The sequence below is a fragment of the Sceloporus occidentalis genome, unplaced genomic scaffold (assembly GCF_023333645.1).
Source record: "Sceloporus occidentalis isolate IW3139 unplaced genomic scaffold, rSceOcc1.0.p SCAF_43, whole genome shotgun sequence".
NCBI classification, from domain to species: Eukaryota; Metazoa; Chordata; class Lepidosauria; order Squamata; family Phrynosomatidae; genus Sceloporus; species Sceloporus occidentalis.
In genome coordinates, this window is record NW_028317023.1 from 8,337,975 (window position 1) to 8,350,076 (window position 12,102).

General features: G+C 40.7%; 1 protein-coding gene across 1 annotated transcript in view; it reads left to right on the forward strand.

Annotated features, from left to right (window-relative positions):
* The window catches only part of LOC149289840 (glycogenin-1-like), a 66,886-nt gene that overhangs the window by 48,850 nt on the left and 5,934 nt on the right, over positions 1–12,102 (forward strand). The window contains exons 11-15 of the mRNA XM_089490286.1: positions 2,529–2,670; positions 3,719–3,893; positions 7,351–7,513; positions 10,798–10,924; positions 11,461–11,674. Of these exons, the coding sequence (XP_089346412.1) occupies positions 2,529–2,670; positions 3,719–3,893; positions 7,351–7,513; positions 10,798–10,924; positions 11,461–11,674 (821 nt within the window). The remainder of the gene's footprint in view (positions 1–2,528; positions 2,671–3,718; positions 3,894–7,350; positions 7,514–10,797; positions 10,925–11,460; positions 11,675–12,102) is intronic.

Here is a 12,102-nt window from a genome sequence, read left to right on the forward strand (position 1 = left end):
TATTTTGGTGTAGAAAACCCATTTTGACTTTTCAAAATAAAACCCTTGGCAAATTCACTCCTTTACTATTATTATTATTATCTTTTATTCATATAGCGCCAACAATCTACGCAGCGCTTAATACAAGACGAGAATCGACAGACTAAGACAAACCGATACATTAGGTGGACAGAGCCCTGCTCGCAAGCTTACAATCTTGAGCCTTTACAAAGCCTGCAAAACTAAATACATTCTATGAGTATGGTCATACACTAAATGGACAGTATAATGTCCTTGACAACCCCACAACTGAATAATGCATATTATTGAATACTGTATTTTGGTATACATTGTTCCAAAACAACAAAAAATGTTAAATAAAAATCAAGCACTTACCTGACAGTGAAGAGGCGGTGTTCCTCTTCCTTGGTTCTGCTGTTCTTACCAATGATTGGCTGCTTGAAGCAGTCAATCAGTGGCAGGAAGATGCTCCTATTAAAATCAATTGGAGCACGTTCCACTCTTGCGGACAGGATTCTGAACAGATCCCTGCATGCACCATTCACCTTAGCTAGTACTTGGGCTGACTGGAGTTGGGTATGTCACATGCAGGGAGATCTACTTGGCTGAACACATCTCCAGCAAATAATTTAGCTGAAGGGTGTGGAAAGGTGGAAATTAGGGGGGGGGGGGGGATCTACAGAATCTCCTCATGTATTTGCATTATGGACTACACAAAAATATAAAGGGACCATGCAGCTATCATATGTATTAAGGTACAAATGATGGTTGGACTTTAAGCATCACGGGTTTATTTAGCAAATAATATAAACCAATGTAGACTCTTGTATGTATTTGTTATAGGCTTGTATGGAGCATTGACTGTAATGCCATGGCTAGGCCTTATCATGCCACAAGCCAGCAAGCTTGTTTACATTATTTATTTTGGCAGTGATGCGTAAAGTAACATCTAGAAAAAGGTATGGGATTTATATATGTATTAGAATCACAAATGTAAAGAATGGGACCAGCTAGCTTAATGCCCTGTTATCAGGATCTGGAGGGTTATTCCTTATCATTAAGTTATATCTCTCCCGTTGTGTAGTTTCTGATTGTTGCTGGTTTGTTAAGGCAGCCTTTCTCAGGATATGGGAAGATAACACTGGGACGGGGAATTGATTTGATGTTCCTAGTTGTGCCACATTCTGCCACAGATTTCAGTTTCGTAGAGGAAACCATATAAATTAAATGTCTCCACAAGAACTACACCAGGTTAAATAAATAAATTCAGTCCTGTAAAAGCTGTGAAGATGGTGAAGAGCTGCACCATGTACTACAATAGTGATTTTGTTGAGTTGTAGAAAATGTCCAACGGCCAGCTGGATTTCATACAGGCAACAGAGATACTGTTAATGTTTGCGCTTAATTGAATGTTTGAGTTTCTTTTGTGTTTATAATTTTGAAAACTGTAAAAATTGTACACTGTAGTTTCTGATTTATAGGTGTTATTTTTTGGATGTTGCTTGAGAACGTTCTCTAACAATAGGTTACATTTCGGATGCTTGCAGCGATCACGCGAGAGTCTTATGTTTGACCTTTATACCTGAATACTGAAAATGTTTCATGATTTAATGTCAAGACCTGATTGTATAAACTATTCAAAAAAGAATAGTTATCAGATATAATCAGAGGAGGGCTGGCAAGGGAGACAGGAGGGTTGCTCTGATTTTGAGAATTGGGGCCTCCACTAAGACACATGTAGCCACCAGTATCTAAAGGACTGCCATTACTGTCATTAGGGCTTTCTGTGTAGTCAATTACTCAATTGATTTATTACTGGGTGACTTGGCAAGGACCGGCTCCTCAGGCACGTGCTTCTAAAATTCTATTTCTGGGAGAAGCATCTCATGGCACGAGGCTGGATTGCTAATAATACATTTCTTTTCTTAGACTTAAAGCTTAAGTAACTCAACAGCTATGACCAGCCTCACAGTGGGAGTTATATTCTAAAATAAATATAGCATTGGGGTCTAGTAAATAAATTCATAGTCTAAGGTAGTGTGTTAAGAAGGGCCAATCCTGGCAAACCCTGGAAAAGCTGAACTGAGGTCCCTTTAAATGTTTGTGGTGTCCCTCTTGCAAACTGTCCCTTTAGGGTGACTTTCCAGAAACCTCACTGATTAAGTAGGCATTATACAGGGCCAAATTGTTGAGTTTTGGGCCCTTTGTTTTAGTGATGCAAAGCAGTTGAAGCCATAGAAGTTTGGTTGTGGTTGTGAAATATATTGTTTTAGTTTAAAGATAAATTATTATTTTTAAACATGTAGTTTGTTTTGGTATATTTTTTATTTACTTCTTTTTTAGTGGAATACATTGACAGGTTCTATAGTAAAATAAAAACCTATTACTTGTTAAAAATGACACTGTTGGTTCTATTAACAAAAAGTCAAATGGATGGCGAGTTTGCAATCATGTAATGTTGTAACCTTTGATATTCAAAGTCGCCATAGCATTAAAAAAATGAATTTATGTTTATGTATACTTTTTAGTAACAGACCAAGCGTTCGTGACCCTTGCCACAAATGACTTGTACTGCCAAGGAGCCATGGTTCTTGGGAAAACACTAAGAAATCATAAAACAAGCCGAAAACTGGTCATAATGATAACATCTCAAGTTTCAAGTAGGATGAGGTATGTGATGGGTTATTCATTATTTGGTCATGTATGCCAGGCAGCATGGTGTTTAGTAATGTGGGCTGGGGCCAGTTACTGAATGTCTTGTAATGGGCCAACTGATCAACCTTCACATGGTGAATACCGGTGCAAATGGTACCATCATAAATATCATATATAAATATATTAAATATAAATATATGAAAGTGCAACAGTAAAAGATCTCTACAGGAACCCATAGCTGCCAAGTGCAGATTATGAACGACTACAATAAGACACAAAACATCAACATCATAAAAATACATTTGTTTTATTGGGCCAACATAGACAAAGATGTCACATAAGGCACATAAGTTTTTGTGACCTTATAGGTCTTTTCCTCAGTAATTTTGTAATGGCTGCTCTTCGAGCCATATAAATGTAATACTGTGGATGTGATTTAAAAACTATATATGATACGTTCTCTAAAGATAGATTAAATTCCAAATGCTTGCAGAGACCATGTGACCATCTTGTAACCGACCATTCCATATGAAGAAGAGCGCTCTACGGTCCCTAAAATGTAAAATGACTTCCATGATTTTCTACTTTGGGACAACTAGACACACCTTTTACTCTTTAAAGAACTCAAAAGATAAGAATTTTTCTGCATGCAAATTAGCCCATGCATTCTTTGGTTATTGGCGTTAGAAAATATGCCTTCCTGTACATGCTCAGGCTAGAGCTGGCCTTTGATGAGCAGTAAGAAGTATTTCCTAATTTGGGAGTTTGCAAGTGAACCTTTCATCTAACTCGTTATGAAGGTGAACCCCGATGAGCTTCTCCTGAAGATTGCCCTTCATACTACAAAGTGGTAAACTGTGATTAAAAAGCTTTTTATTATGACCTCCCAGATAGACATGGAAGACCAGGGAAGTCCACTTTCTACTCATTCTTGTGCAGTAACGTGATATCCCTCATACCTCAAGGAACCCTTCATCACATCAAAGACAACCACCTCAATGCACTGCATATATATATATATATATATATACCTTATATATTTACCAGTTTCACTTCTTTTCAGACAAATCCTTCCAAACATTTTTGATGAGGTTGTTGATGTGGATGTTTTAGACAGTGCTGATTTGGTACGTTTGTCTTTGTTGAAGCGACCAGAACTTGGAATAACTTTCACCAAACTTCAGTGCTGGACTCTCACTCAATACACAAAGTGCGTGTACATGGACGCAGATACAGTTGTAAGTACTGGATTAAAAACTTTGGGATTTGCATTCAAAATGTGAAATGACAAACGGGCTGCATTTTACGCAGCTTACACAAGTCCGTGACAAAGGTGCAGAAGTTTCTTTTAAATATACAATATATGGTATGTAGGATTTGCGCAAAAGCATCATCAATATAAACATTAGTAAAATCAGACAATAAGGCAGGGGTGTCCAACCTGTTGCCCTCCAGCTGCTGCAGAACTACATCTCCCATAGTCCTTGGCCAGCCCCTTAGCTGAAAGAGCATTATGGGAGATGTAGTCCTGCAGCAGCCGGAGGGCCGCAGGTTGAACACCCCTGCAATAAGCAGTACTGCGACGCAGCACGGGGCAATACGCACAGTACAACTTCAGATTAATGGAAGCTCAGAAATACAGTAAAAGCAGTGTATAATAATTTCAGACGTGGCACATATGGTTTAGCACATTTGCTGTTTCATCCTTAATGGAATGCATCAGCATGAGATTGGATATTAGCGTACTGCTTGAGGCTTGGAGCAATACATGAAGCACACGCAACATAAGGAAGTGGAGGCAGTGGCGTCTCCAGCTTTCATATTTAGAGGGGGCACATGGGGGGCCAGGGACCAAAGTAGGGGGGCCAATTATAAAACGGTACATATACACTATATATATATATATATATATATATATATATACACACACACGTTAGACGTGCATTTTTAACTACATAATATGCACTTATCTCTTTGAAGTTAGCCCCTGCTGCCGATATATAGAAATATTACACCCTGCTTCTGATATATATTAATATTAACCCCTGCTGGGGATATATGTTGATATTAGCCCCTGCTGGGGATATATGTTGATATTAGCCCCTGCTGGGGATATATGTTGATATTAGCCCCTGCTGCGGATATATACTTATATTATACCCTGCTGCTGATATACAAAAAAATTATACCCTGCTGCTGATATATATATAAATATTTGACCCTGCTACCAGTATATATTAATATTAGCCCCTACTGCCAATATATATTATTAGTCACTGCAGCCAATATATATAATTAGCCCCTGCAGCCAATATATATTAATATTAACCCCTGCTGCCGATATGAATATAAATACTAGACCCTGCTGCCAATATATGTTAATATTAGCTCCTGCTGCCAATATATGTTAATATTAGCTCCTGCTGCCAATATATATTAGCCCCTGCTGCCAATATATATATTAATATTAGCCCCTGCTGCTGGTATATATTAATATTGGACCCTGCTGCCGATATATATTAATATTAGACCCTGCTGCCGATATATATAGTATTGGTCCCTGCTTCCTATATATATTAATATTAGCCCCTGCAGCCAATATATATATATTAATATTAGACCCTGTTGCCAATATATAAATATTAGCCCCTGCTGCCAAAACATATATAAATATTTGCCCCTGCTGCCAATATATTTTATAGTGAAAAAATATCCAAGCATTTCCTTGGGCCCCGCTCAACGCTTCCTTGCATGCAATCACTCCCTCCGCTACCACAACAAAAAAAAGAAATATTTCCCACACTGACTGCAGATCAGGGAAAGACCGTGAGAGTCAGTCCTGCACCGTGACATTGAGAGGTCCTCTCCCCTGTAATCATCCCCAGAGTCCCTTTATCCCCTCATTCACTAAACCATACCGCTCTTTTACTTACACCCTGTAGTTCAGGTATAGATCAAATAAACAACACATGGAAACAGCACATGCAACTAAATGAGATATAAAAAAAACAACTTGTATTTGCAGGTATACATAAATAATGTATGGAAACATAGCATTGCAGTTATAAACCAACAGAACACACAAACCCAGCATTGCAGGTATAGATCAACTGGAAATCACATGTACACTCAGCACTGAAGGTATAGATCAAATAAACAACACATGGAAACACTCCAGGTATTGATCAACTGAATAAGACATACAAATCCTATATTTGCAGGTAAACATAAATAATGTATGGAAATATAGCCGATACAGATGAACAGAATGACACAAAACCCAGCTTTGCAGGTATATATCAATTGGAAATTACATATAAACTCTGCATTAAAGGTATAGATAAAACACCCTAAATTACAGGCATAGATCACTGGTCACACACCCCAAAGCCAGCCCTGGTGTCCACACTGCCCACATAAAACCCGACCAGCACCCAAATTACATATTGTGTCAACTTTGTCCCCAAACAGCTGAACGTACGCCAAGTTTGTCCCATAAACACCTCTCCCTCCTAATCTATCCTATCTACCCCCTCTCCCTCCCAATCTATCCTATCTACCCCCTCTTCCTCCCTATCTACCACCTCTGCCTCCCTATATACCTACTCTCCCTCCCAATCTATCCTATGTACCCCCTCTCCCTCCCAATCTATCCCATCTACCCCCTCTCCCTCCCAATCTATCCCATCTACCCCCTCTCCCTCCCAATCTATCCCATCTACCCCCTCTCCCTCCCTATCTATCTCATCTACCCCATCTCCCTCCCAATCTATCCCATCTACCCCCATCTCCCTCCCTATCTATCATATCTATCCCATCTACCCCCTCTCCCTCCCAATCTATCCTATCTATCCCCTCTCCCTCCCAATCTATACCTATCTACCTCTTCTGACTCTCTAACCCCCTCCTAACTTTCTACCCCCCTTTGAAGTTCACTTACCTTGGGCTTGTCCAGCGGTGAGATCGCGAGGTCTCTGTATCCCTGGTTCTGCAGTGTGCGCGGCTTCACTGCCGGGCGCCGGATATGACGACATATACCGGCGCCCGGCTTGAAATGCCGGCACTGCGACCAAGGCAGAGGCCTCGCGGTCGCGGAGAAGAGTGAGAGGCGCCGAACGGTTGCTGAGAACTTAATCCTCAGCAACCGCTCGGCGCCTCTCTTTCTCTCCTCCGGGTCTATTAAAAAAAAAAGCCGGCGTTTCAATTGGGGGGGCACACCGGGGGGCACAGCATGATGTTGGGGGGGCCATGGCCCCCTCTGGCCCCCCCCTGCCGACGCCACTGAGTGGAGGCATTTTTAAACACTCATTCACATCAACCAGGCAAGCCAGTATCCAATCTCATAAGGACAAAACAGCTGTCCATGAGTGGTGATCTGGCTTCTGCACCTCTGTCCCAGGCTTTGTTCTTTGTTGAGTCCATGTATAAAGTGGATATAGAGGCAAAATGTGATGATAGTTGGCCTTATTGACATATACTTACCCAGTGGTGGTAGCACTACAAGATTTCTGCTAGAAAGGTCTAGCATGTTGGGTATGCTTATACATGCGTACATAAACATGGTTTTCTTGGAAGTCAGGCAATATCTTCCTGGTACAATAGTAACCTCCATTGATAATCAGAATTAGAATTGAACTTTATTTTGCCTTCCAATGTATTATTTGTTAAAAAATATCCAATGTTCTTTGAATCCAGGCCCTATGTAACATTGACGAACTCTTTGAGCGTGAGGAACTTTCGGCAGCTCCTGACTCTGGATGGCCAGATTGTTTTAACAGTGGTGTATTTGTCTTCAGACCATCTCTTGAAACCTTTGATCATCTTCTTCAGTATGCAGAAAACCATGGCAGCTTTGACGGTGGGTGTCCATACACATGTATACAAATACCGTATTGGCTCGAATATAGGCCGCACTTTTTTCCCCCACTTTAAGTCTTTAAAGTGGGGGTGCGGCCTATATTCGGGGTCTAGCGCCCGACGCCCGGGACATGCAGTCCCGGGCGCCGGGCAGGGTTAGGATACAGATCCCCCGCAGCGGTGCAGGGGACCTGCATCCTACTCCCTGATACGCTTAGACAGCCTCCCCTGCCAGCACTTTCCACGGGGGGGGTGCCGGCACGGGAGGTTGTCTAAGCGCATCGTGCGGATGGTCACCGGCTGCGGAGGTTGTTTACCCGCATCGCCGCAGCCGGTGACTGTCCGCACGATGCGTTTTACCTCTGCCCCCAAGACTTACCAGAGGAGACTCCCGGGTGTCTTGTGGGGCCGGCGGGGGACATCTACGCAATACGCGTATACAACTTCCGGTGCCGGCACATCAGCTGAGTGCCGGCACCGGAAGTTGTGTACGCGTATTGCGTAGATGTCCTCCGCCGGCCCCGCAAGACACCCGGGAGTCTCCTCTGGTAAATCGGGGGGGGGGCAGAGTGGCAGCATATCTCGGGGTGGGAGGAGGAGGACAGTGGCAGCATATCTCGGGGGGGAAGAGACAGAGTGGCAGCATATCTCGGGGGGGGGGGACAGAGTGGCAGCATGTTTTATACGGGGGGCGGCCTATATCCGAGCCAATACGGTATATATATTGTTTATGCTGGTCTAGTAACACGATCAGAGGGAGAGATTTCTAGTTCATTGTAGATATTTTAATCATTCAATTGTCTACGACATGTGAGATGCATTGGGAAACTGGACACAGAAGTTCAACCATATACATTCAGGTCCATGGATATTTGGACAGTGAATGCCACCACAATGGATTTGAAATAAAGCAAGGTTTGATTGAAGTGCAGACTTCCAGGTTTCATTTGAGGGTATTTACATCTACAATGGGCAAATGCTTTAGGAATTACAACATGTGTTAAATATAGTCCCCTCCTTTTCAAGGGACTAAAAGTAATTGGACAGTTGACTGAGAAGCTGTTTCATGGCCATATGTGAGTTGTTCCCTTCATTAAAAAAAATAAGCGGTTACAAGGTTAAGAGATGATTCCAAATGTGGAATATGCATTTGGAAACTCTCAATGTGAGGTCCAAGGAGCTGTCAGTGGAAATAAAGCAGACCATCATTAGTTTGAAAACCAAACCCACCAGATAGCAAAAGCATTAGGAATGTCTAAATAAATTGATGTACGGAAAAGGAAGGAGCACACTGGTGCTTATCCACACCAAAAGGCCTGGAAGACCATGGAAGACAACTGTAGTGGATGGTTGCAGAATTATTTCCTTGGTGGAAAAGAAAACCCTCACAAAATCTAGCCATGTTAAAAACATTCTCCAGGAGGTAGGTCTACAATGAAGAGAAGGCTTTACGAAACCAAATACAGAGGGTTTACCACAAGATGCAAACCACTGGTAAGCCAAGGAAATAGGAAGACTACAGTAGACTAGAGAAAAAACTGCAAAACTGTTAGGATGGTGCTTCGCAGAACAGATGAACAGTGACCCAAAACATACAGCCAAAGAGCTTTATGAGGCAAAGAAGTGGAATATTCTTCCATGTCAAAGTCAGTCACCTGACCTCAACACAATTGAACATGCGTTACACTTGCTGAAGACTAAACTGAAGGCAGAAAGGTCCACGGACTACCAGAAACTTAAGACAGCAGCATTAAAGGTCTGGCAAAGCTGATGTAAGGAGGAAACCCAAAATTAGATGATGGGTTCCAGACTTGTGAAAATTGTGTTACTGTCCCAATATTTATGGACATGACTGTATCTCATATGCGACAGCACTCTCCCTTTTCACTTGCGGCAACTTTGATGTCTTTGATGCATTGTTTGAATGTACACTGAAGATTTCATACACACAGACACCAGTTCAGGTGCCTAATTAACAGGTAACAAAATGCAGATGTTTAGCACCGTATGGCTGCGGGTGAAAGTACCCTAAGTGCAGACAGCAACAAAGGATAGTAGGCAGGTAACTGCAGTATTAAGAACATAATAATTATAATCAGAGGCATAATTTGACAAGTAGCGGGCTGGACATGGAACCTGTTTGCATTAGCGAGCACCAAAATTGAAGCCCTATTCCAGGCATGACCCTAATGGGCAGGCTTAGGGCGTGCTGGGGCATAATCCTGATTCAAAAGCTATAAACCACATGAGGATGAGTAGCTACAAAAAGGGTAAAATATATTTCATGCCTAGGTTGAGTTTCTTGAGAATAAATGCGATGATGTTTAATCTACTCTTAACCTAACCACAAGATGTCAGTGTTATTCTATTCCCACAGTTTATAGAAGGGTAGAACATTAGAGGTCGCTGTGCATGAACGTTTTTGTTTTTTGCCAGCTGCTTCTTTTTAAACACCACTTTCATCGATGTCCTCAACAAGATGACATCCCAATTCTTGGTGTTTATACAGAAAGGGGTAGAGGGCTCTCCAAACTCAATAGCATTAGGCTCATCAGCATCTTTTCTTACAGAGGAGGAAAAATGTTAGTTGCTTAGATGTAATTTATAGGCATTTTACCTCACTGAGAGGGAGGTAAATATAGGGAAGAGCTCCCAGCAGATGTGGTAGAGCTTAATACAGTAAAAATTTAAACGCATGGGATGGGAAAATGGTTATCCTCAATATAAAACCAGACCAAAGACAGATTAAGGTTTGAGCCTTAACAGCAGAAATAATGGGCAAATTAGATGAGCCAAATGGTTTTTGTCTGCCATGAGATTAAATGTTTCTACATATCTTCCTCTGCTGGCTTGGAGCAAAGAAGAGAGATATTTAACATAATAGATAGAGCTCTGTTTACCCCATGCTGCTTGGCCATCAGAAAGAGAAGCAGAGCCTCCAGGTCCCTTATGATCCTCATGTAGACTTTATAACACCACTGAGACCTTATATAACCATACCTGGGAACGTCTGGGCTCCGGCTACACAGAAGGTTCCTCTACTGTGGCCTTTTGGTGTGAGAATCATGGTGTCATCAACAACAGATAAATCAAGTTATTATATGATTATCTCTCTAACATGCTGATAAACCGCATTAGTTTGATTTTGCATGGATATAGGTAAAAATATTTCATCCGTGCAAGCACTAATGCTACCAGAGGAATGTGTACAAGAAGCCTGGAATTCAGAAATAGATTATTTGCCATGTGGTTAAAAGATTTGTGTCTTGTCTTTTATTCCCAAAGGAGGTGACCAAGGATTATTAAATAGTTTCTTCAGTAACTGGGCTACCTCCGATATCAGCAAACACTTACCTTTTGTCTATAACTTGAGCATAAGCTCCGTCTATACCTACAGACCTGCTTTTAAACAGTAAGTACGATTGCTTACACTAATTCATTTCAGGTTAATTGATTGTTCATATTCATTTTTAATGTGCAACCATATGATTGTGGTATTAGTCAAGTAGTTCATAAGCTTCTGGTAGCTCCAACTGAGTAGCTGTGGACAGGCAAGCACTTTCAGTATTTGGAGGAGCGCGTGGTATGTTCGAAATAGATTCTTAATCCCTAAAATGTCTCTTTTTTCAATGCATTTTAATAGTAGCTCTTTAAATTGTTCATTAATTAAGTAGCTTTCCTTAAAAGAAAGGCTGCAAAAGCCTGCTTTAACACATGTGGCAAGAAATGCTACAAGTTATCACCTTATCGCTAAATGAAATGTGTAATATGGGCACCCACTCACATCATAACCAAAATTGGAAGAAAAAAAACAAAAATAATAGTATAACATAGATCATTAAACGTAAACCACTGTATTGAGCTATATATATATATATATATATATATATATATATATATATATATATATATATATATATATATATAGAGTCTGTTTGCGCCCACTAGATTTGGCTCCGAGGCAAAGGTGGTTCATTTTATTGGTACACCAAAGCCGTGGAACTTAAAATACAACCCACAGACCAAATGGATTGTGGAGGAGGAATCGTTAAGTGGGCATCAGCATCTGCCTTTTCTCGTCCTGTGGTGGGAGATTTACATTTCTGACATTCTGCCGTTGTTAGCAGAGAAAGAAGGGCTTGAAGGTATAAGTAGTGAACACGTAAGTAAATATGTTTTTAATGGTTTTTGGATTCTAGAAGACTGACCCTCATTAGGTTAGTTTTTTGGAATACTGTTGATGGCAAAACAACTTGTGTTTGGCAAATCTTCTAAAATTTTATGCTGTTAGTTTGTCAAGGAAAGTGGTGGGGTTATTTGATCTGTCCATAAAATGAGTACTGTCTCTGGATGTAATACACTTGACACCGGTGACATGTTTATTTTAATATACATTTTGTGTGTCATGATATATAATGGAGGAAATGCAGCAGCTAGATTTGTACACACTTCATAAATCAACCACAAAAGAAAAATTAAAAAAAATATATATATAAATATATATATATATCTTTAACAGGGATGTATGACTTGCTTTGATATTCACAGATATCCTACTTCAAAGTATCCTTTCCACTATGTTTTATTTTA